The sequence below is a fragment of the Indicator indicator genome, chromosome 8 (genome assembly GCF_027791375.1).
Source record: "Indicator indicator isolate 239-I01 chromosome 8, UM_Iind_1.1, whole genome shotgun sequence".
In the NCBI taxonomy this organism is placed as follows: Eukaryota; Metazoa; Chordata; class Aves; order Piciformes; family Indicatoridae; genus Indicator; species Indicator indicator.
The window spans coordinates 7,303,858-7,330,350 of record NC_072017.1 but is presented as its reverse complement, the minus strand read 5'-3'; the positions used below and the strand labels follow the sequence as shown (position 1 = coordinate 7,330,350).

Sequence of the window (26,493 nt, the reverse complement as noted above, 5' to 3'; positions counted from 1 at the left end):
TGAGGCCTTGGGCAGCCAAATCTAGTGGAGGGATGTCCCTGCCCATGGTGGGGAGGTTGTAGTAGATGATCTGTGAGGTCCCTTTTAACCTAAGCCATCCTATGAATCTATGAAGTCAAGTGCAATTCATGAGGAGTTAGAATTGAGTATAAATATATGAAATGAAATCATAAATAATGATGGTATAACCAATGCCAGTCTCAGTGCTTTCATGGACTGTATTTTGCAAAACAAAATTGATAGATAAATGCCATTATTGGATTTTGTTACTCAAACTATTAATCTGGAGTAAAAAAGTAGTAGCAGACGCCGAGTACAAGACGGTTAGAGCAGGGTTGTGCCTAACTTGGTTCATTTGATATTTTAAGAAATGAAAACGATACAATATCAATGTGGCAAACATTGAAATATTCTTGGCTGGCTGACAGGCTTTTAAATACAGCCGTGGATTGTGAATCATCATCTGCTTTTTAGTGGGATGCTGTAAAGATTGTTGCTCATCTCTGCTGCCTGACAGGTTCAGCAGCCATCAGGCAGTTGGCTGCTGCTGGCTTTTACAGATGGCAACGATTTCTGGGGTGTTATTTAATTAAAAAGTCAGGTTGGTAACAGCCCATGGTCACTTGGCAAACTATACCCAAGGAGACAACCCCACGTTAGTAGCCAAATTCAAAATCATAGATTTAGAGAATTGTTTGGATTGGAAGGGACCATAAAGATCATCTCATTCCAACCCCCCTGGGCAGGGACACTTTCCACCCGACCAGGTTGCTTAAGGCCTCATCCAACCTGGCCTTGAACACCTCCAGGGAGAGGGCATCCATGACTTCCCCGGGCAATCTGTTCCAGTGTCTCACCATCCTCACTCTAAAGAATTTCTTTCTAATCTCCAGTCTAAATCTGCCCTCCTCAAGCTTCAATTCATTCCCTCTCCTCCTATCACAACAAGGCCTTTTAAAGAGTCCCTTCCTAGATTTCTTGTAGGCCTCTTTCAGGTACTGGAATGCCATTCACCTATGAATGAAAAAATTACCTTTTTTTTTTGTTTTACAAATGTGAAGGTGTCTCAGCAAGTACTGACTTAACTGTCACAAAGCTCAACTGAGTTCTTTCAGTGATAATAGGATTGAAATGATCTCCATGTACCTGCCCATGAAACAGAGAGAGGCTAGAAAGAGCTTGCATGTGGAAGCTTAGCTACTGATTAGATGGTTTAAGAAGGGTCATAAAACTACTTTTAAGTCAGGACTGACTTTTTTCCAAGCAATATATTTAGTAGATGATCAGTGTGTCTCTTCTCATGTTAACCTTTTAAACACCTGCCATATGAGGAAAAGGCTGAGAGCTGGGTTTGTTCAACCTTGAGAAGAGAATCCTTAGGGGAGACCTTAGTAACATAGACCAGTACTATAAGGGTGGCTGCCAGGAAGATGGAGACTCCCTTTTTACAAGGAATCCCATAAAGACAAGTTACAAATTACTCCTGGGGAGATTCCCATTGGGATCCAGAAGAAAATGTTTCACCATGAGAACAGTTAGACATTGGAATCATCTCCCAAGTGGATTCTCCTACATTGGACACTTTTAAGATTCAGCTTGACAGGGTCCTGGGCCATCTCATTTCAACTACACTATCACCTAGAGAGGTTGGACCAGGTGATCCTTGGGTCCTCTTCCAACCTGGTGTTCTGTGATTCTGTCATTCTGTAATATTTGTGTTACTGACAGGGTTCTTTCAGGAGGATTCCAGCACCTACATAACTGTTTCTTTTCCTTTCAGAACTTTAATCAAAGGAGCCATCCAGACAGCGTCATTCCACAGAACTGAAATACCAGAGAGTTAGCCCTTGGGTCCCTAAAGGCCTGGAAAATGGAGCCAATAACATTCAAAGTCAAGAAGAGTCCAACCCCCAGTGAGTTCTCAGCAAGCTTCAGTCTCCAGCTTGTGGGTTCTCTGCCAGTTCATTCCCTGACCACCATGTCCATGCTGCCATGGATTGTGGCAGAGATCCGGACACTGAGTACAAAGTCTTCCAAAGAGGAGCCTGGTACCAGCCAAGTCCGGCTCTACGTGACACCAGCCAGCCTGCGCTGCGAGCCAGACACAGGGCAGGTCCAGCAGTGGGATCCCTTGATTTATCCAGGTTTGTTTGAATACAAGCCACAGCATGTCCACAAACTGATTCACAACAGCCATGATCCAAGCTACTTTGCTTGTCTGATAAAGGACGGAGCAGCAAATCAGCAGAGTATATGCTATGTGTTTAAAGCTGATGATCAGACAAAAGTAAGTAAAAGGAAAACAAAAACCCCTAAAACCCAAACAACCCTGGGGTTGCTTTTGTGCCTTTTGAAACCTTTCCCTGCAGTGTGAGATCTTGTGGTTGTGTTTACAGTTAGAACCGGGTCTCACTAAAACTCGGTAACAGGCATCAGCTTACTGGGTATGAATGATTCAGTTGAATTTGAACTGCTCAGTACGCAAAGTGAAAGGTGTGTAAATCTCTTACAGGATCAGAGCCTGAGTTTCAGTGGCTTAAAAAACACTTTGGTCTGAAATCTTGGCCCTTAGGTCACTGAGGGGTTTTGTGTTGATGTCACTAGGGCTAGGGTTTCATCCTGCTGTCACTGTGAACTTTATCTAATCTTGTGGTCAGACCTCTCAGATTTCTGTTTTCCTGAGCTGAGACCCATGCAACTGGGAAACAGAGACACCTCCATTTTCAGGAGGAGTGGGTAGGGTAGAGCCTCCATATGTAGCATACCTCCAGCCACAGGACACTGGAAACCTCTTCCTAGCTTGGTAATACACAGAGCCCATCAAGTGGTGTGGAAGACCCGGAGCGCAGCCGCAGCACAGAGCTGCAACTGTGTGACATGGAGCCTTGCTGCTGCATGGCCTGGGAGAGGAGCCAGGTGTGCCTGTCTCACACTGGAGTGAGATCTGAATCAGGTTACGTTTCCTAGAAGCAAGTTGTGTCCCTGCTGAAAAGGGCACAGCATGGGACTGATGTTAAAAATAGGTGACCCCGTCTTTTGTTTGAGAGTAATGCGAGACTAACTCTCGTGAACGGGTAAGGTGAGTAGGATTTGGCACAAATCTGTTGTCATCTACTGGGACAAAACAGTGACGTGTCCTTCACCACCTGAATGTAGACTCTATTTATAATGTTGGAAAACAGCATCTTGCTACATAGAATCATAGCATTGTTTGGGTTGGAAAAGACCTCTAAGATCATCCAGTCCAACCAGTATCTAACTCTACCAAGTCTGGTGCTAAACCATGCCCCTCAGCACCACATCTCCATGTTGCTTAAACAACTCCAGGGATGGAGATTCAATACCTCCCTGGGCAGCCTGTTCCAGTGTTTGAGAACCCTTTCAATTAAGAAGTTTTTTCTAACGTCCAACGTAAACCTCCCCTGGTGCAACTTGTGGCATCTTGAGGATGATTAGGGGACTTGAACATCTCTCCTGTGAAGAAAGACTGAGAGACCTGGGGCTGTTTAGTCTTGAGAAGAGAAAGCTGAGAGGGGGTCTTACTAATGTCTATAAATATCTAAGAGGTGGGCATCAAGATGAAGGTGCCAGGCTCTTTTCAGTGGTGCCCAGTGATAGAACAAGGAACAATGGGTACAACCTAGAACACAGGAGGTTCCACCTGAGCATGAGGAGACACTTCTTTACTGTGAGGCTGACAGAGCAATGGAGCAGGCTACCCCAAGAGGTTGTGGAGTCTTCTTCTCTTGAGACTTTAAAAACCTGCCTGAATGCATTCCAGTGCAGCCTGCCCTGGGTGATTCTGCTTTGGCAGGGGGGTTGGTGGATGATCTCTAGAGGTCCCTTCCAAACCCTAACGTTCTGTGATTCTGTGATTTCCTCTCATCCTGTTACCTGGTGTTAGGGAGAAGAGACCAACACCCACCTCATTCCAACCCCCATTTAAGGAATTTTAGATAGCAGTGATGTCTCCCCTCAGCTGCCTTCTCTCTAGTCTAGTCAACCCCTAGGTCCCTCAGCTTCTCCTCATGCTGCTTGTTTGACTGATAGGAGATGTCCTGCTGAAGCACTCTGGAGGTATTGAACAAGCACCACACATGGGATTTATGCCAGCCTGACCAATAGCAAAACATTGTGCAGTTCCAAATCCATGGTCTCAAGCTTAGAGCTCAAAACATATGGAACCAGCTTTAGTTAAATCCCCCCGATAAAAGGGAGTTCTGGTAAATTAGAAGGCAAATACATTGTAAATCATAAGCATTCAAGTGAGAAATCCTGTGGGGTTGAAATGCAGAATGCCAAATTTATGTGTATGAGGGAGCAGAAATAAGGAATAGATGTTTCAAAGTTGGCATCAAATGGAAACTGGTAAATGCACTTTGCAGTTTGCTTATGCACTTGGTTCTGTTTGTGATTTCAGAGGATTATGGTGAGTACGCAGCACTGATCACCCACAGCACATCTTCTTTTGTAATAAAAGATTGAATTACTTTCTTCCTTGTGTTTTGTCAAATTCCTAGAAATGTTTGAAATGAAAGACAACAAAGTAAGTCCCTAGTTAAATGTGAAACTGTGCCTGCACGTTTCTGGAGGCAACACCCAGGAGGTTTAAATGATTTGTGAGAAAACTTGAGCCTGATATCTTGTAAGAAGAAATATTTCTGTGACATTGTCAGTGACCCATACAGAAATAGAGTATGAAGAAATCGTGAAAGTTCAGGTCAGATTTTGAAGGGGTTTAGTTCTTTGTGTTCTTTTTCCAAGAGTCTGGGCACACGTTGTCATAAACAGCCTGGAATAAATGGTGGTGTTTGGCAGAGCTGTGGTGCTGACAAAGCACTGGGCAGAAGTGTGCTCTTCAATTACAGAGAAATATTACTCGTGATTTAAGGAGGGTCACAGCTGCACAAGACGTGCACAAGTCTGACTGCTGCTTCTCACCCTTCTTTCTGTAGGCTCCCAAGTTAACTATGGATAGCTTTTGGCCCAGGAATTGGGCTGCAGGAACGTTGCCAGGAGAGTAACAGTGCCTATGTAGCTGCAGCAGACTGGGACACCTGCTCCAGACCTGACCCTACTCACTGGCTTTGCTTGTGCCAAATCTGCCCCAGAGCAGATGCAGATAAGCCCAAGCTCCCTTAAACTTCTAGCACTTGCCCTGCTGCTGAGTTGTTTGTGTCCTTTTACCAGTGGCTTGCGTTTTTAGGGGGGCAGCTACCCATTGCTTTAGCAGCTACTATGTTTTTAAACAACCTTCACCTACATTTATGAGTTCCATCAGCTTATGCACTTAAGAAGATCATGCAGTATTACCTGGAATGCAGTGCTCTATCAGATATTGTTTGTGAGCTGATTATGTGCTGCAGAAGCTGGTTTCAGATGATCAGCACTTCGCTCTGTGTGAGGCTAACTTTGTGAGTGAACTTCACATTATTCATCTATAAAAGGAATGGTAGAGGCCCCGTGAGCTCCAGAGCAGTTGTTGTGAGGCTTAGCTTCGTGACTGAGGGTTTTTAAGAACACAACTTGTTTTTATGTTAGGCTCTAATTATGGCCTCACTAAGTATCTCATTTTTAACAGCATGTCTTCCCTTTCTTAAAAGAATTCGGGCAAGATGATTTTAAAGATAGAGGTGATCTTTTTCTGCTGTATTTTACTATTTAATGAGCCTAGGGAGATTAAGATGTAGTTCTTCTTTTGCAGAAAACATAAAACTCTGAAACAAGGTGAGGTAACTGAACTTAGTTTGGTGCAACTGATATTTTGGCTGTTTTCTGCCTTCTATTCATATGCACCTTTGGGACTTTTGAGCGAATCTGCTCAATTGCAAACTGCTAGCACTGTTTTTTGGTTTAGGAAGTCTCTCCTGCCTCCCAAGTTAAGGAGATTAAGGTAAAAATTGAGATAAAAATACAGAATGAAAAAAAAAAACACAGCAAGAAAATAAATAAAAAAACACAAATAAATACTTATTTGTATGTCTTCATGATCTCTATACAAAATAGGTCAAAGCTGAGCTACGTAAATCTTAATGGAGTGCCCTTTGCAGTGCAAACAGCCAGCTGTGCTTGGGCACTCACACAATTAATCAGGCTTTATGCTCATCTGAGTCTGGAGTGAAATGTGACTATACCAGCCCTTACCCTGGGATCTGTTCAAAGGATTCATGGAATCAAAGGATCCCTGGAACACTTCTTCCAGGGAGCTTTAGTGGCCAAAGGCCCTGTCCCTAGCAGCATTATCCAAAGGCTTTATGGGGCTCTTGTCAGACCCTAGAGTGACTTTGTGACATAGAATCACAGAATCAGAGAACTGTTTCAGTTGGAAAAGTTTATTGAGTCCAACCGTCAACCCAAAACCACCATGACCATGAAACCATGTCCTTAAGCATGATGTCTACATGTTTCTTGAATACCTCCAGGGATGGTGACTCCACCACCTCCCTGGGCAGCATATGTTCCAATACTTGACCACTCTTCTCATAAAAAAAGTTTTCCTAATATCCAATCTAACTCTCCCTTGGTGCAACTTGAGGCCATTTCCTCTTGTCCTATCACTTGTTACTAGGGAGAAGATTCTGACTCCACCTGTTGTAGAGTTCAATGAAGTCTCCCCTAAGCCTCCTCATCTCCAGATGCCAGTTCCCTCAGTCAGTCCTTGCCAGACCTGTTCTCCAGAGCCTTCACTAGCTTCGTTGCCCTTCATGTGCATCCTGGCTCAGGGACGTGCTCCTGTGTTCACCCCTGTTTTATAAGACACATGAAGTGATGGAGGGAGTCATTTGTATGGTAGCAGTGTTGTTTGCTGTTTGTTTGCTGCTCTGACTTAAATTCAGAGATGCTGTCTTACAATGGAAGATGAAGTTAATCATAAGGTTTGTAAAAAGAGAGGCCTGTTACCACTTACTGTGGCAGCAACATAAAATATATTTTCTTGTGATTTCTTCTGTCTCCTAAATCATACAGAAATTTCTGCTACAGAATGACTGATAAGAGCTCTTACTGTGACTTCAGCAGTACAGAATTCTGGGTCAGGTGACAGTCTTAGCATATTTCTCAACATAAGTAGTATTGAAAGTAGCTGTGTTACCTGTGCTGTCATGTGCACTTCCTTTTAGAACCAGAGTTCATGCCAGGACTGTTTGTTGTTCCTTCACTTTTTCTCTTGAGAATTGTAGCAGAAATATGAAACAGTGAAACTGAGATGAAAAACATAATTAGCAGATGTGCAGTGGCTTCTCATCTGACTACTGATCATTCCTTTTGTCTTACAAGGTCTGATGCTTGTGGCCTCTGAAGCACAGTACAGGTAATTGGAGCTGTAGTATCCAAGCAACCTTCAGAGTTAGAAATTCTTTCAGAAACTTCCTCTTCACACAGAGAAGAGCTTCCTTAAGATGTCTAACAAGAAGCTCGCTGTTAATATCTTTAACTAGTCAGAGTCCAGCTTCTGGTGGCCTGGCCCTCCCTTGGTTGCTGACTTGCACATTCCCACCTTTTTCCCTCCTCTTGTATTATGCTGTGGTATCACTCAGTTAGACAATTCAGAGCAATTGAAATATTCCCATTACCATTCAGTAGATGGTTTCTGTTTTTCCGTTAATTAATGGCCTTAAGTAATATGAAGCATGCACAGATGTTTTAAAATTAATTTAGTGGGTACTTGGTGCAATTAGAGGCCAGTAAGCATGTTTTAGAGGGAAAAAAAAACACCTGCTTTGAAAAAAACCCAGTATTTGAAAAAAAATCAGTCTTGCATAATACAGTCTTAGTTGTTGTGGTGCACACAGTACTGTAACATGGTGATGGCAACAGAATAGAACATACAAAGTGTGTACAGTCTGGTTTTAAACACATGGGAAGACAGCTTTTGTCAAATACTTGAATAAACAAAAGCCATGTCAGGCATGTAGGTTAGTGCAACATCCCCAGACAGACTCAGGAGTGGTTCTGGCATGAATTGGGTTGTAGGGCTGGGTCCTGCATCACTGCTCTTTCCTCAGCACTAGTGAAAACAAACCCTTTCTATTTGCTCTGCTTCACAAGTTTCTCTGAAAAGCTTGGGCTTTAGCTCACTTGGAGCTACTTAAACATGGACATTCAATGTCAGGCAATTGTATTTTCTTACTTTCAGATTGTAAAATTGCCCAAATGGGCCAACACAAAGCCACCCACATTAATATGTGAGGATACCCACTTGTAAATTATGATTAATGTAAATTATGATACTGAGGGAATCACTTTCCTGAATTAGCTCCTTATTTGTCCATGCAGTTAGCTTTTCATTTAGAGTTTTGCCTGCATTGAGCTGACAATGACACTGTGCCCTCAAGGTCATCAGATGTGGGCTCTTAGGCTGTAGTGGAGCAGAAAACCAAAGCAGAGGAGGCAGCTCTAACCACTGTATTTACTTTAGCAGCACAATCTCCCATCCTGTTAGATGTCAGAGTGAATAATGGTAACAAATCACTGTTGTAAAATCAGTGCTTGCCCTTGCCTGGGGTAGACACAGTTGTTCTATATTTCTGTTTTTTTACCCTCTCTGTGGACATCAAGTTATGGGAAGGGCTGTGGGAAATATTTTCCTAAAGAATGATTTGTGTGACTGGACAAATACAGGCTTAAAAGGATATATGTCTGCCCTAAAGGTTGATCATCAGGGATCTGATACAAGGATTGAGTGGATAATACCAGTTTGTACTTGGTTTGTCCTTTGTATGAAACTGCTGGTAGATGTGGACTTTCCTGTTTCCCACCCTACCCCCACTTTTCCCAGTGACTGCTGGTCACAAAAACAGCTTCACTGCTGCTGAGTCCTCTTGCATTGGGTTAAGTTTTGTCCTTCTACTTAACTTTTCATTTGCAAGCTTCTTGTTTCAGCCTTTGAAGGAACCCCACAGAGCTAGTTTCACATGTGAAAAATGTGCTTTAAAATTCTGTTCTTAGGATGTTGAGTTGCTTGTGGACCCATCTGAATGTGCTCATGTGTGACCTGCCCTGGGTTTTCCTGCTTTGGCAGGGGTGTTGGACATGATGATCTCCAGAGGTCCTTTCTATGAGTCTCTGAGTTACTTTGTTGCTTATATACTGTGATTCTAATCAGAAAATAAAATAAATTTTAAAAAACCCAACCCAAACAAAACAAAAAATCGGGAAGAGAGAATAAAAGATAAAATTCATAACTTAATTTGAGTTTTCTGGGGGCCACATTCAGGACAAGGGTGGAAAATAGAGCTTCCAGTTAATACTTGGCGGAGTATTGAACATCTAAACCTGTGGCTGTCTTTTCTAGAAGTTGTATTAAGACCTCTTTAGTCTGACCTGCTGTCCAGCAGTGATGAGCCATGGTAATTTTCCTGGCTTCAGTGCATATTTGAAAACAGCAGAACAGTGGGTAGGGATCTGGTGGAAGGAGGCACTCTGATCCCCAAAGCAGGACCAGAATTGAGGAGAGGAAGCTGTTGCTTCTGCAGAGCTCTCTGCACTACTTCTGCTTCCACGGAGCAGTGTTGTACAGCTCTTGTGCCAGTAACATTCTCATACAGGGTCAGGCCCTTAGAAACCTTCTCTAATGGCAGGAAGAGAACTTCTTTCTTCTTCAAAGGAATTAGTTCCCAGAGCGCAGAGCTCCTTCCCCCAGCCTGCTCCTTTCACAGCAAGCTGCGGATTCGCCACAGTTTAAGCTGAGGTGTTTAAGTGCCACTTAGTGGCTGCCCAGGGCAAATGTGAGATGCTGTAACAGCTGTGACACTTTGCACCTCTCCTGCTGTGGTTTTCCACCAGCACTCCTCATCTTATCTTAGGGATACTGAAGGCTTAATCTAAGACTGATTGAAATCAATTAAAAGATCCTGTTGGGCTTTGAATAAGCATCTCAGCACTGTTGTTATGATTTTACTTATTTTTCCATATTATCCTTTTGAAGTTCTGTTTGGGTTGTCCCCTTGGTTGTTTTGTTGGGGTGCTTTGGCAATGAGAAAATAGAATCATAGAATCATTTTGGTTGGAAAAGACCTTTAAGATTGTGGATTCCAACCATGGTCTAACTCTACCAAGCCTGGTGCTAAACTGTAAACCTCAGTGCCACATCTCTGCAGCTTTGAAACACCTCCAGTCATGGAGATTCAGCCACCTCCCTGGGAAGCCTGTTCCAGCCTTTTGAGAATCCTTTCATGGTTTTAAAAAGTATATTAAACAAGTTGATATTTTACTATGCAGTGAGCCAGCACTGGAACTATTAGTAAGTAAAGGTGCTGTCTCTAGAACTAGATGCTGGAGTGTGTCCAGAGACGGGCAATGAAGCTGGTGAAGGGTCTGGAAAACAGGTCTGGTAAGGAGTGACTGAGGGAACTGGGGTTGTTCATCCTGGAAAAGAGGAGGCTTCAGTTGATACCTGATTGTATCAGGTAGCCTGAGTAGAACATTCAACTGTGCAGTCCGCCCATCCAGCTCATGTGCAGGTTTCTCATGGAATGCCAGGGTTCCCTATCAGTACTGAGAATACCCAGGGGGAGGAGATGGCAGAATGAGGCCATGATTCTTTTATTGGAGCCTTATTATTTGCTTATTTCAGTAGTGCGCCACATGTCAGTATTGTGGGCATTATTTCTGAAAACGTGCACATTTCCCAAGTGTTACCTATTCCAGGAAACTTTCATGCAATGAGCAGTATATGGGGGGTGGAAGCTCTATCCCTGGAGACATTCCATCCTATGAGGGCTGGAGCACCTCTGCTATGAAGAGAAGACTCTGGGTGGACCTTATAGATGCCTTCCAATACCTGAAGGGAACCTACAGGAAGGCTGCAGAGGGACTTCTCATGTGTCTAGCAATAAGACAAGGGGGAGTGGTTTTAAGCTGAGGGAGAGTAGGCTTAGACTGTGTCTTAGGGAGAAGTTCTTCAGTACAAGGATAGTGAGACTCTGGAATGAGTGGCCCAGAGAGGTTGTGATTGCCCCCTCTCTGGAAGTATGCAAGGCCAGGTTGGATGAGCCCTTGAGCAACCAAGTCTAGTTAAGAGGCATCCCACCATCCATGGTGGAGAGGTTGGAGTAAATGATCTTTGAGGTCCCTTCCAACCTGGGCCATTCTGTGATTCAAGGTCAGGCTTGCCTGGGCTCTGAGCAACCTGATCTATCTGGGAATGATCCTGCTGACTGCAGGGATGTTGTACTGGATGACCTCTAAAGGACCATTCCAGCCCAGTGCATTCTATGATTCTGTGATTGTCAGTGGTGAGATGTGGTTAATGAAACCTGTGATGAGGGAATAGGTGGTGGATCTGTGGCTGAGGGATAGCTGACTTGGCACCCAAAGGCTTCCATTGTTCTGGCAGAGGAGCGGAAGCACAGTCAGCACATCTGGCTAAAATGTGCAGTGGTGTCTTACAGTAACACATCCTGAGCCCTTTGAAGCCATGCAGCTTTATCAAAACCACACAAAAGACATAAGGACAAATCCTGTTGCTGCATTTTAAAGGACTCTGTCTTGTGCATTCTATTTCACAGATCCTTTCCAGCCTGTTTTGTGGAGTCAAAACGAAATTGGCTTAAAAGAAGTCAGTGTGGAATGTTGTTTGTAATGAAGCCAGGAGCTGGAGACTCCTGAATGGAAAGCTGAGTTGTAGGGAAAATGTTGGGGATTTTTTCAGATCTGTTGAAGCAGTGTTTGAATCTTGGTCTTTAAGGTGGTTTATTGCCATTTCGTGGCCTTTGCTGTATGAAAGACAATGTCTTAGCCAAAAATACATAAAATCACAAGAGCAAAGAGTCCACATCACTGCCAAAGACACACTCAAGGGGTTAAGAAGCCCTGAGAAGAGGGTAGGAAGAAACAGTAAGTTAAAAATGTGTGCAAGGGAACATTGCTGATAAAATTTTCCACTTCCAGGACAGCTGAGAAGAAACATGATCAACAGCACAACAAGCAGCACAGCAAAATAAAAACTACAGAGAGCTTAATAAAAAGGTAGATTTATGTGCACCATACAAAGTGACCCTACATGCAGATTATTAAATGAGCAGGTTCCAGTGGTATTCTCAATTCCACATTCCACAGGAAATGTCTAGGGAAGGGCTGTGCTGCAGCTTGTGATCCAGTGGAAGGCTGGTGAGGAGAAGTAGTGCTGAGTTAATTTGCTGCAGGGGGCTGCAGCAGTTCTACCCAAGATCTGTTCAAGAGCACTGGAGCAGGGAGGCTTATGATATGAGGGCAACATTACAGAGATTAAAATTTCTTCAGCTGGACTCTGGAAAAGAACAGGACAAGGTGGTATTTTGTTTCCTCTTTTTGTTATCTACAGTTAAGATGTGTAAGGATGGCAACTTGGTCTGTGGTTTTAGTGAGGATTGGATCCTTCTCAAATAGTTTTACACCCAGATGTTCATCATATCTAAATTCCACTATAGCTGCATTGACTGTAGGTAAGTTCTGGACCCTATACCTACTGACAGATAAACCTGAACTGGTATTTTTTACTGTTAAGCTCTTTTCAGCAAAAGCAAGAATCTTGTGGGTTGGGGTGGTGGAATGGTTAACACTAAAAGTTTTATGCTAACTGTTGAATTTTTGCAGCTGACTGAAATGGATGTTGCTTCAGAGTATCTGAACTGCAGTAAAATTCCAGCAGAATCTGTGTACTGTCTATGGGGATTGTGGCTGAATTCAGTTACAAGAATTCAATGCGGTCAGAAATAGATTTATTAAGTAAATTGCAGAGAACTGGGAAGACTGGCTCCTTTTCCTGGCTCTCCATACTCTGGAGCTCAGGATGCTTTCCTAGTCTTCTGCTCTTGCAATGGAAATACACAAAATAATATGCTTAGAGCACTATTTTTATGTTTCTAGTTAATTGTGTGAACAAAGAGCTAGGCTGTAGCTGTAAAATTATGCTTGTAAAATTGCTTATTTTATGTTAGTCATTGCTAGAGGGTTCTAATGGGATGAAGTGAATGTGGACATCTTAACTAATGTGAAGTTCCTAACGGAAAAAGGCATTTACAGTACTTGTATATCCCATAGCACATGGGGAACTGATAAATTTTATAATTAGGTTTTGATTTTAACCACTCAAGTCAGAGTTTTCGTAGCCTGGTTTTCCTCAACAGTTTCAAGGCATTTTTTTTTTTTACTATGTAACTTACCCATTTTGGGAAGTAGAAATGCTTAATAATTAATATTTTTCCCCATTGTGAGGTAGTGCTTGTCCACAAAGGAAATGAGGCATGTTTTCAAATGAGGTGTCCTTCTTCCCATCTGAGTCACTTAGGTTAACCATGTAAGTTTCAAGATCAAGGAACTCTTTAAATATAACCTTTAGTTAATTGTATTTCAGAAAATGCTTCTTAAACTTTGAGAAATAGGTTTTTTTCTTCCTGAGGCCCTTCAGTGCTTCCCTCAAAGAAGCTGTGGGTTGCTGGAGGAAAAGGGTACAAAGTCTAATGGCCATATACTTAGTGCCAGAGGACATTAATCCCCATGCAATTCTCACATCATAGAGTCATAGAATGATAGGAGTTGGAAGGGACCTCTAGAGATCTTCTAGTCCAACTGCCCTGCCAAAGCAGGATCATCTAGGACAGGCACATAGGAACACAGGCAGGTTTTGAAAATCTCCAGAGAAGACGACTCTGTAACCTCTCTGGGTCACCTGTTCCAGTGCTCCAGCACAGTAAAGAAGTTTTTCCTCCTGTTGAGGTGGAACTTCAGGTTCCATTGTCAGGGGGATTTTTAAAATAAGCAGTTGTTAATATTTTGTGGTTAATATTTTAATAAGCATTGTTAATATTTTGTGGTTTATGCAGTTGTGTCAGGGTGTGTGTGCAGGTGTGTGTCATCCCTGTGGTGGCTGTTGCTCTCTGCCCCAGAGCTGCCTCAGCTGTCTGGAATGCTCAGCTAGTTGTCCCTCAGCTTGGTGACACTGAGAAGACCAAAATATGTGCCCCTCAGGGAGAAAAACAGGTTTCCAACTGTTTCAGCCACAGTGAAGTCCAAGTTGATGATCTGAAGGATGTGACCTGTGTCTTTGTCACTGTGCAGTAGGAGGATCCATATTTGTTCTGACCTCTGTGGCCTGCTTCTGCAGTTTGCCCTGCCTGTGCTCCACTCTTCCTTCCTTCTTCCTGGGCTTGTCTGCAGATTCAGACTGTGTGTTTTCACTCATCTGTACAGATCTGATATAATGATCACAACAGCAGTGATATAAGGATAGATATAAGGATCACTCAGCAGTGCACTTCTGATCTTGCTTGAGCAAGAATCCATGGCAAAACTCCTGAGAGCTGTAAGCTTTTTTAATTTTTGCTGTCTGTAGGAAGACAAAACCACCACTCAATCCAGCATAAAGTTTGCCAATCCAAAGTTTGCTCATCAGTGTCTTTGGACGTGTTTGAGGTGGCTGGATGATTTCAGTCATGATGAGGATTTTGCATCCACTGGCCTTAACACTTCTGAATGGGCACTGGGACCCTAAAGCTCCCTTGTGTTGTTACACTGATGGTGTATGGACCTTGGTTGCCTCTCTTCCTTTCTCTATGCTGCTTTCCCTCTGTACCTGGATTTTGCAGGTATCCTTGACATGCATCATGTTTGTTGGTCAAATATTGTACATCTGGAAGTGTCCTCCTGGAACCCACTTCATGTATTGAAGGTAAAGCTGCTTTTCTCTTGGTTTAGATTCTCTGTAACACCGATCGTCATGCAAAGAGAGGTCCCTTACAGGGTGATGCGTTCTCCATCCATAGTACTTTCTCCAGTCTCTTGTTTGATGAAGGACTTCATCAAAACATTTCTACCCTGAACTTTCTGATTCAAATGCCAAGAGATGATCCATTCCATTCAAGATACCTGACTGCTCAGCTTAGCATCTGCTATCAGCCAGAACTGCCTTATAACAGGGCAGATCCCTTTTCTCAAGATAGACCTTTTCCAAGGGAAAAAACCTAATGTCTGAACACTTCTTTGTCCAAAACAGACCCATGGGGAAGAATCTTAAGATAATGGTAGCAACTAGGAAAGCTACTTCAACCTCATGAGGCATTTTGTCACCTAATACTCCTCACTCTAGTTTATTTAATGCTGCCTGCAGGCCAGCACTTGCCCAAGGAGGACTTCAGTGGAAAGGTGGCCCTTGGGCTGTTGTGCTTCTCTCCTAGATGGAGTAGGATCATCTTTCCCTTCACAGATCTCTCCTTCCCTCTATCATCTCGCTGAGATCATAGAATGCATTGCGTTGGAAGGGACCCTTGAAGGTTGACTTGTCCAACCCCCTGCAGTGAGCAGGGACATCTCCAACTAGGTTAGGTTGCTCAGTGCCCCATCAAGATTCCAAATGAGCCTCAGCACATGGTAACTCTTATTCTGACACTCTGATGGGGAGAGGATGGATACTGCTGGTAGGGAAGAGGACAGATAACCCAGTGCTGCTCTTCATTCCTGAGTGGGAAATGCTGATGTCACTTAAATCAAGGCATTTTAGCAGCTACAAATTTTGTGGCTGAAAGAGAATCCTATATAAGCTCAAACGTACAGGAGAGGTTGGAAGGGCTCCACTGCTAAATCAGTGCCCAGCAGTCTGTCTTCTGTCTGCCACATAGGGAGGGAATTGCATGTTATCTCTGGGCACTCATCCAATGTCTTGGATTTTTCTTTTTTGCTACTGGTTAGCAGAGAGCCAAAACACTTCAGTCTACTCTCTTAACTCACTAAGCCCAAAGTTTACCCAAAACACTGTGTCATGTCTGTTTTCACTGACTATCTGGAAACCACCCAGAGAGTCATTGCATTTTCTGTGGTGGGAGCTGGAGTTCATCTTCAGCTCAGGGCAGTGGGCTCCTACACGCTTTGTGTTAAGGGGACAGCCACTGCCAGTCAGAGATTAGATGTCAGGTTTCGCTCTTGTCTCATCAGGAGGCTGATGCAGATCTTGTTTGGTGGTTAATCTTTTGGTTTGTACTGAGAAAAAAGGAGCTTACTTATCATTTAGGTAAAAGAAGTAACAAAGCAAACTCTTTTCCTCACCACAGCATCTTCTCAGCAGCCAGCTGGTCAGGCTTGATCGAGTGTTTAGATAGGATGAAACCCAGAGGATTCATTGGGCTTTTCCTCATTTGTTGCATCTTGTGTCCTATGAAGGTGCCATAAAAGTCAAGGATTTTCTTAAATAGACACTTTTTAATACAGCTGTATCTAAGATCCAGAAGATGATTATATTTTGAATTCACATGACAACTTTCTCAGCATTTTTTGTCTGAGAAGGCAGAAACCATCTTTACAGTAAGGAAACACCTGTCCAGTGGGGATGGTGAAACACTGGAACAGGTTGCTCAGGGAGACTGTGGATGTCCTGTGGAGGTGTTCCAGGCCAAGCTGGATGAGACCTTGAGCAACCTGGTGTAGTGGAAGCTGTTTCTGCCCATGTCAGGGACTTGGAACTAGATGAATTTTAAGGTCCCTTCAAACCCAAACCATTCTATGAGTCTATGAATCTAACCTATACTTGGAATGGAAATGGATGACATAAGACTCAAGAAAATCCAAATGAGTGGTAAAGGATAAAAATTGTTGGTGTTTTTAAACAAAGTCCCAATAATGGATACTGGTAATTACTGGCAGGCATAGTCTTTCCTTTCGTTTTTGGAACTAAATTTACAAAGACCTTGTGTACAGGGAAAGAAAGAATGAGACTTGTAACAGTGAACATGGGCAGGGGATAATCCATGAGAGGAATAGCTGCCAAGACATCCTAAAGTACAATTCAGAGGAAAAAAATTCAAAAGGGAATAGGATCTGCTGTAAAAGCACTACCAGAGTTAACACAAAAGCAAGAGGAGAGGCCAGTTCTCGGGTGGTATGGTTGTGGCTGTACTCTTAATGCAACTTCTTTTGAGATTTCGTTCAGCAGAGACATGCTGTGGAGACTCTCAGTAATATTTACAGCTATTAAATTTGAAGAAAGATGAAATAAGAGGACAGTAAGTCAGAAATTATTTTTCTTCTGAGTTAAAAGGTTCACTGCAGCCTTCTTTCTTCCTAAGGCCAGGCTGGATGAGGCCTTGACTGACCTGGTCTAGTGGAGGATGTCCCTGCCCATGGCAGGAGGGGTTGAAACTAGGTGATCTTTAAGGTCCCTTCCAACCCACACCATTCTGTGGATATATGAATAACTTACATCTATTTTCCTTTCTCTAAATGATTTGTTTTAATGGAGAGAGCTTTGCTGAAGGCAAAACAACATTGGTGTTTCTGTATGTGTAAATTCTTGAAGGACATATGTATAACTGCAATATCATCTTTCTGGCCATAGTAAGCTTTAAGTTGTGACTTTGAAGTATTTTAATTGCTACAGTTTTAAAAAGAGCCACAAATATGTTGCAATATTTTCCATGATAGCATGGAACAGTTCATAGGAATGAGGATTTTGTTTTGGTTTTTGTAAGATCATGCACTGAGATAAGATGGTGTCAAGTGCTACTTGCTGTTTATGCACTACAGATGTTATTCCCTGGCTCTGAATTTTTTTTCCATTTACCCAAAAATGGATATATAGTATTTCTGGAGAGACAGTTATTTGCCAAATAGACAAGCCAAACTTAAAATAGAAAAATACAGAGGTTCTGTTTTTAGAAAGTTGGAACATCCTGAGAAATGAATGCAGTTATTGTTCCTACTGCATTACTGAATCTATCTGGGAAGGTGAGCAACACAGTGACCTTTTCATTTACACTGAAAGGATTTCATGGATTTACAGAAGTTTTTATATCTAAACACTTATGCCTCGCTTCCATCTGCTTTCCAAGTGCCAGAGTGCCCACTCCTCCTCCCTAGTAACAAGTGATAAGGAGAGGAAATGGCCTCAAGTTGCATCAGGGGAGGTTTAGGTTGGACATTACAAGAAACTTCTTGACTGAAAGGGTTCTCAAAGACTGGAACAGGCTGCCCAGGGAAGTGGTTGAATCCCCATCCCTGGAGGTGTTTAAAAGCCTCAGAATTGTGATGCTGAAGGACATGGTTTAGCACCAGACTTTAGACTTGGTAGAGTTAGATAAAGGTTGGACTCCACAATCTTAAAGGTTTTTTCCAACTGAAATGATTCTGTAATTCAAGGCTTGCAGATTTCACCTCTGCTTAACAGATGGATTAAAGCAGAAAGTGCTGTGATACCGCATGCCTGAAAATCATGGTAACAGCAGAGGCTGGAATTCATTCACTGTCACTCTGTCTCCTAGTTCAGTGTCTTCACCCCAAAACCACTCTCCCTCCAGCTGTGTAGGAGCATGTAGAAGGTCTCAAAGTGCATTTTAAATCATACAAACATCACTATAACAATTGCATGCTATGGGGTTAGAGGCTAAGTAGTGTGAAGTGACATACTGGGGTTGGCTCTTTGAGCCATTTGCAGTAAGAGCAAGAAGCCAGATCTCCTGACATCATCATTCGACGTGGACTCAGAGCTGATGTATTGTTAGTTTAAAACTGTGGAAGGGTGCCAGGCAGGGAGGGGGAGCTATAAGCAGCACATAATGAGGAATATTCTGCATTGCTCTTACCCTTAGCTACTCCATGCAATAGAGGCCCAGATCTGTACTTCAGATGGCGATACTTCTGGTGTTCTTGTAAGGTGCCTAGTTTAAAGATCTGAGAACATGTCATTTACTCATGTATGTGCTCTATACATCATGAACTGTAGCTTCTTCCTCTGTCATGCCAACAAACGTTTAGAGACCGTCAACAGAGTGAGCAGTGGTCATATTTAGTCATTTTTTTGGCTTATGGCTAAAAACACCTGTGCAATCAAACTCTCCATGGCCCCTATCCTAATGACAGAAGGAGCTGGTAGCCATCCTGCTGTATCACCTCTGCTTTAGCCTGTAGAACTATTAGAAAATGGATCTCTTCTCCTTTTATCAAAGTATGAAATGTATTTGGGTTGGGCTTAATTTCAGAAACTGTAGCATATGTTGTAAGAGGATTAAAACTCAGGCTCAGGCAGGATTTGGACTCTCCAACGATCACAAGGTCACTGTAAGTAAGTTGCATGCTGGTTTATTAGCTCATATTGTTTAGCATTTTGTGGCTCCCTGCCAAATGTTGCTGAAGAAAAGGATTTTAAATTCAGCATCAAACTTCTTTCCCAGATTAGCCATGTGTCTTTGAGCAAACCAACAAAACTGGTCAAGACTTATTTGTATGGATGGGTAAACTACTATATAGCTAGAGAGTTCTGACATCCAACAGGAACGAGATTTCTCCAGTCCCACCACAAGCTCAGCTGGGTCAGTCTGGGGCTGGGTATGCACTGCCATGCACCAGTTTATGCATCCACCACAGTTGGATAGCTCCATTCTTGGACTACCAGTGAGGTGTTGGCCATGACAGAGATGTCCTGCTTCACTGGCTCAGTCCTTTCTGTTGGGGGTGGGTGTTGCAGCTCTGCATCACCGTTCTGGTTTGTTTCATGATTCTCTCTGGGTGGAAGTGTCATGCTTAGGTACTGTGAATGCTGCAGGTACAACCTGAGAAGTAGGTGCAAACTTCTTCTAGTAGGACAAAGGAAGTGATAATGTTCAGCACTGGTGAGGCCACACCTTGAATACTGGGTTCAGGTTTGGGCCCCTCACTACAAGAAGGACATTGAGGTGCTGGAGTATGTCCATAGAAGGGCAATGAAGTTGGTGAAGGATCTGGAGAACAGGTGTTATGAGGAGTGGCTGAGGGAGCTGGGATTGTTTAATCTGGAGAAGAGGAGGCCGAGGGGAGACCTCATCGCTCTCTACAACTGCCTGAAGGGAGGCTGGAGTGAGGAGAGGGCCAGCCTCTTCTTGATGACAAGGAACAGGACTAGAAAAATGGTTTCAAGCTGAACCAGGGGAGGTTCAGGTTGGATGCTAGGAAGTATTTCTTCACAGAGAGGGTTATCAAACATTGGAATGGTCTGCCCAGGGCAACGGTGGAGTCATCATCCCTGGAGTTAAGCAGTGTGTGGACCTGGCTCTTAGGGACGTGGTTTAGTGTTGACCCTTCAGTGATGGGTCGAAGGTTGGACTGGATGATCTTTGAGGTCTCTTCCAACCTGATATTTTCTGTGATTCTGTTATTTTACACGCAGCTAGCACTGTGGCTCACACCAGTGCAGCACTGGGAGGTGATCCAGCTCTCTCAGCAGCTGCCTTGTTTGCTTTGTGTGAACCAAACGCAGGGCTGCAGGATCATGCAGTCTGGGACAGGAGCCGAAACTGCTCCTTTTCTGCTCCAGTGAGCTGTGAGGCTGGCTCTGTTTCTCCCAGCTCATAGGTGTGGGTGTCACACTTTTGCTCATGTTTTCATGGCTTAGAAGAGTGGGACAGTGTCAGCTCCCAACCCAGGGACTATTCCAGTGGCCATGTCTGTGGAAGTGCAAACAGATGTATGACATTGTGGCAGTGGGGTGAATCTCAGTGGAAGTGTCTTTGGGCAAAGCAGAGAGCTGAATTTGGCACTCTGACATCTAACTTTGAACAGTTGAATTTTACTGGGAAGAAGTGCAGAGCAGACCCCTACACCTTCCTGTTCCAGTTTTGCAGATCTAGTCCTTCACTTTGTTTCTATGAGGTGATAGAAATAAAGGGCTTTTTGTTGTGGGCCTAACTGATTATTTCCTGTAAAACTCAAGTCTTTTTAAATCCTGGTTCTGTATCCTTCTTCCAAACTGAGGAAAAGGAACCTTTTTCAGGCAGCGCTGCAGCCACAGTGTGTGTTCAAAAGCTGTCCAACTGGAGAGACAACAGGAATGAACCAGCACCTTTCCTGTTGGGCTGGTAGGTGACATCCCTTGACCTGCCAGAAATATGCAGACTGTTGACTGGTTTTTAAATTATCTTCAACATCTTATTTCTGAAAGTAGAGCTACTGGTGTGTGGTGTCAGATGCCATTAGCTGACATGAATCGTGAGCCTGACTGGAAGTGTAACATCTCACAGCAATTTCAGACAGATGAGGGGACTGAGAGGGGATCTCATTAATACCTAATTGATGATCATCCTTATCCCTAGGATCAAGTAACAGAACAAGTGGAAATGGCCTCAAGTTCCACAAGAGGAGGTTTAGATTAGATATTAGGAACAATTTCTTTCCTGCAGGAGTGGTCAGGCATTGGGATAGGATGCCCAGGGAGGTGGTGGAGTCAGTGTCACTGGAGGCATTCAAAAACTGTGTAGACATGGTTTAGTGGCCATGGTGATGCTGGGTTGATAGTCGGACTCAGTGATCTTAGAGGTGTGATAAATAAAGATAGGGGAAGTAATTTTGCTTCAGCTAATTAAGGGTATAGGTGAGCAAGTGGGAAGAATGTGAGGCTCCCGTCCCCCAGACGGAGCAGACTTTTCTCAGTGGTGCCCAGTGACAGGACAAGGAGCAATGGACACAAACTGGAACACAGAAGGTTCAGTGTAAACACAAGGAAACAGTTTTTCACTGTGAGGATGGCAGAGCCCAGAGAGGTGGTGGAGTTGCCTTCTCCGGAGGCATTTCAAACCTGTCTGAACATGCTCCTGCGTGATATACTGTGGGTGACCCTGCTCTGGCAGGGGGGTTGGGCTACATAATGTCCACAGGTCCCTTCCAACCGCTAGCATGCTGAGATTCTGTGATTTTTTGTGTGATCCTTTAAAGTTAGGCACAACTCCGATGCCAGCCTATTCCCAGAAATTGCATGGACCGGGATGTCGTTCGCAGCAATTGCGAGTCCTGACTTCGTCGCTGAATCAGCTCGAAGGGCAAGGCGATGTGGTGGCAGGGGGCTGTCTGTTTTGGGCACTGCCGGAGAGCCAGCCCGCTCCCTTCCCGCCTTCCCGCGGACAGGCGGCCGCGGCCCGGCGGAGGCGGAGCGCGGCGGAGGCGGGACGCGGGCCCGGCCTCAGCCCCTGGCCCGGCCCGGCCCTTCCTTTCCCGTCCCTTCCTTTGCCTTCCCGCCGCACTTCGCAGCAGCCGGCTCCACCGTGGGGATCCTCCCTGGCGCGCCGAGCTCCCCCGTCCTGCCGGCTGGAAGTCTCGGAGGCCGGACGGGGTGGCTCCCCGCTCCCGGCGCATGAGGCGGCAGGCGGCCGGCAGCGGAGAAAGGCGGAGAGGAGCGGCCGGAGCCAGGAATCACCGCCGGCCGCCGCGCCGGAGCCCCTAGGATGTCACCATTGTTCAGCTGGGTGGCCAAGGTAGGGGGTGGCGCGCCCGCCGTCCTCCGCTCTCGGGCGATAAAGTCCAGCTAAGAGTTTGCAGATGTTCGCTTGTAATCCCAAGGCAAGTTACCCCTCTCCGGGAGGGAGCCGAGCCGTGCCGTGCCGTGGTGCTCCGCCGGAACGAGGAGAAGCTCCCGCAGTGAGCAGCCGAGGAGAGCGGGTAGAGCTGAGGGGTTGGAAGCTGCGGTTTTGTCCAGCTGTCCTGCCCTGTGCGGATCCGGGGAATAGCAGAGCTGCGAGCACAGCTGCTAGGAGGACGTGGTCTTGCACTCTGCTCACGTTTAACGCTTCTTGTGTGCTCTGGAGAGTGTGTAGCAGCACTCCCACTGGTTGTTTGGACTGTTTTGCTGGGGTTTGTCACACTCTGGATTTCTGAAGAGCAGTAAGCTGGGTTTTAATGGGCATTTTACATGTTTAAGTGTGACAACGTGTGTCATGTGCTGGCTTCTACATCTCTGCGTCCAGGGCTTCAGTAGAATCTCCCACTGCTACTGTGACACTCCCTATGGATATGGATGCAAAGCAGCAGGGGTGGTTCAATAAATCCAGAATACTTGAGCTGATGTTTCAGAATATATATATATATATATTTTTTTTCCCAGTCAGTCTGAATTTAAACGACCCATATATGATACTGTGCCAGGGGAGGTTTAGATTGAATATTAGGAACAATTTCTTTACTGAAAGAGTTGTCAGGCATTGGAACAGGCTGCCCAGGGAGGTAGTGGAATCGCCATCCCTGGAGGTGTTCAGGAAACCTGTGGACATGGCACTTAGGGACATGGTTTAGTGGGCATGCTGGCAGTTGGACTTGATAATCTTAGAGGTCTTTTCCAACCAAAACAATTCTATGATTCTATGATATTCTGTCATGAGGCACAATAGGAAATGCAGGACAGGAGGAGTGGGTAAAGCAGAGATGGATGATAGGCCACAACTAGGGGTTCCTTGGAGGAATTAGCTGGGGAAAACACAAGCACAACTGCATCTCAAAATTAAACTGACAGGCAGGCTAGTCTAGTAGGCAGACCACGAAAAACCTGGTTCTCCTTTCTGTTCACCAGCTGTAAATGGCTGATTAATCACTGTTATGCATCCCTTTCCTTGAATACGTAAGAGGTGAAATACCTACCCTGGGAAGGTAGCAAGAGGGAAGTGCTTGATGTGCCCTGCCTTGGGTCAGATTCTCAGATAGAAGGATTTGCTCTGTTTTGTGATAAAAAGGATTTTGTTTAATTTTAGCTGTGCCCTGGGAAAGAGAGGTTTATCCTTTTCTCCTTCCACCTGACTTTCTTTCTCTGTTTAAATAGCTACCAGGTGTGGTTCTTGTTACAATAGTTCCCTCTCTGTTGTCGTTATGTCTCTGTCTGGAGGGTGATGTGTGATTTGACTTGCTGTGTTATCTCAGGGCATGATACTGTGTGATTTCCATGCCAGGCCTTACATATGTACCAATCTCCCATGCAGGTTGGTTACTGTCAAAAATCGGTGATGCTCTTGAGTAATACTCCAGGATGCCACAAAGGGGTGGCCCGTTTTCCCCCTCGATCACTTGTCAGCTGGACAAAGCAACTAGTCAGAAGGAGTTAGTCTTGGAGGAGGTACAAGAAGAACTGGTAGTGTGGAGAGTTGGCCACATCTCTATAGAGAATAAGAGGTTTTCTTCCAGAAACACACACTCCTAACTGCCTTCAGGAGTGCTTTCTGGGCTTTCACAACTAATTACTGCAATGCTGGTTCCTCACAAGTGTTTAGTTTTATTCTTTCAACAGTCATTAATCATCAGTACTAATTAGGAAAGGGAAAGCAAAGCAGGGTATTTAGAAATATAAAATGAGGCTTGTTAAAGGAGAAAGCTTTCCTGCTTGCCAAAATCTGATCAGTGAAAATGCAGGAACTGGTGCTGGAGGCTTTCAACACAAATGCAGTTTTTAGAAGGTGGTGGCTTGTTCCAGAATGGGGAAGGACTGCAGGGTGTAGGAGGAGGAACCTGCCCCTCTCAAAACAAACCTGTCCCCCTGCATCTATTAGTGTAAAAAGAGTACCCCCCCCAATGCAGTAACATAAGTGGTTAGCATCACCATGTCAGTCCCCAGGCCCACAGGTACTTTGAGGTGATTTACTCCCATACACTATAAAACTGGTCCCTAGTGTTTGTTTAAACATTACCTTTTAATACATCTTCATGACAGGTTTTTACGTGCTGCTTTACCCAGTTTGTCTCCTACCTACATGTAGGCTCCTTGGGGATGAGTTTTGAGGAGCTGCCAGCCCAGGTTGTGGGGCCCATTCTGGGCCGGAGGATAAAGCCCTACTTGAGTCTTAAGTGGGTTGGTGTTGCCAACATTGGCCATATGGATGCTGATGCTGGCTAAACCACTTGAGTGGTGAATTCCTAAGTACTGACTTCTTTTAGTCTCCTAAAATTATTTAAATAAAGAAAGAATAGTTATACCTGTTTTTCCTGCCCAGTTTTATACAGACAACTGACTTCAGGGAAGTCTTTGACTAAGCACCTTAAAACACAGTTTGTTGAAAGTGTGAATTAATTTTGCAGTGCTATGGGTAGAATATACAGTCACTCTTGTACATATACAGAGATATTTTAATTTACATTCAGTTTAGTTCACTGCAATAACTGTTACTAAAAGTAAAGAAATCACTTTGGAGCAAAATCCATCAAAAGTTTCAGACTGTAAATAAAAGAAGTAGACAGAAATGCTGATTTTTAGTGATTTATGGTGTACTTGCACACTATTAACTCATTAGTAGGAGATGATAGTATAGTGATAGGTGTTGAGAATAATTTTATTTATTTCCATTATATGTAATAAAGAAGTAAAACAAGCCAACAATTTCAGTGTTAGTCATCTATTACAACTTTATTATGCAAGTTTTTATTCAGAAGCACCTTGAAAGAAACAAGAATTTAAAAATTGATTGCTGAATAAATAGGAATAAACAGGTTTTTGGTTAATAATTTGTATAAATAGAAAATTGGAGTAAGGGTGTCCTCAGATTCTCAGCTACTTCAGCAGTTTATGTGTCTGTTAACAAAACCAGTGCCATCTATAACATAAAGGCTGTGTTTAGCTTCATCTTATTTTAGTTGAAGGATTAGAAACTAACAAGGAGATGGTAAAGGTAAAATACAAAGCAAAGATACATTATAGAAGAAACCTTGATGTAAATAATAGGTGTGGATCAATCAGCCCTTGTCAAGGTGCCTTCAGGAGAGCAGGTGGGTAGGGGATATTCCCAGTTTTTTCATGAGGTTCCTATCTCTGCAGCTTGAGGAACCTCAGAGAATGGGCCACCAGCACTGTCATTAAAGGTGGGTTTACAATGCAGCTGTCCCCAGCTGGCTTGGCTAATCTTGGACCTTGGGTTGAGAAGCTGATTGTTTGGATTTCTTCTGCTCTGAAGAGTCGTATTTTAAGGTGCTTTCACAACAGATGCTTCATAATTCCCAGTAGGAAAGCAAGAAGTAGGTTGGGGTTTGTGTTGGCTTTTCTTTCTCAAGAACTGCCGAGTCAGAACTGCCTGTGAGCTTTGCTCAGTTTGGGAAGCTCTGAAGGCATCCGAACAGTTTCTGTCCTATTCAGTGCAGCAAGGCTTGGTTTCTTGGTTTGTTTGATTGAACATTGTGGAAGTGGTAATTATAATAATATTGGAAATGCCACTTGTTTTTCTTGGAATCCAAATGTAACTGGATGTGCCGTGTTAGACTTGATCTTACTGCTGTGTTGCTGTTACTTCTACTAGTTTCTAGATAATAGAGTGCCTAGTAGATCTCCAGGGGAGAACAGCTGTAGCAGTAAGAATCTGCTTCTTAGTTTAGGTCAGAAGCTACAAATGAAATGAATTTCCCTTCTGGAAGAGAATGAGACTGAAAATCAGGAAGCTCAAGAAATCTCCCCCTTCCTGTTTTGTTTTGGTGTTGTGGTTTTGTGTGTATGTGTATTTGTTTGGTTTGGGGTTTTTTTAGTTTTGGTTTGGTCTGGTTTTTTTTTGTTGGGTTTGGTTTTGTTTATTTTTCCCCCCTTTTTAAGAGTGTTCTGAAAGGGTAATCTTGGCTTTTTTCCTGGTCTGTTTTAGGAGGTATCACACTTATTTAGGAGGGTGTTTTCTTCCAGCTGTATTGACATTCTTGTTTCCTTTAGTCCCCAGCAAAGTTGGGCACCTCTGAGTGACTTTAACCCCTTGCTGAGTGACCAGCATTTGAGTCAAATGAATCTAGATTTGGTCTCTTAAGGCAGCCTCATAAACCAGACATTTTAACACTGTT

General features: G+C 43.9%; 1 protein-coding gene across 5 annotated transcripts in view; it reads left to right on the top strand.

The window, feature by feature from the left end:
- The first annotated feature begins 1,870 nt into the window (after window positions 1-1,870).
- Window positions 1,871-26,493, top strand: part of TBC1D1 (TBC1 domain family member 1) — a 91,941-nt gene continuing 67,318 nt past the window's right edge. For all 5 annotated transcript variants that reach the window (XM_054382879.1, XM_054382880.1, XM_054382877.1 and 2 more), the window contains exon 1: window positions 1,871-2,287. In XM_054382879.1, coding sequence (XP_054238854.1) covers window positions 1,871-2,287 — 417 coding nt within the window. The remainder of the gene's footprint in view (window positions 2,288-26,493) is intronic.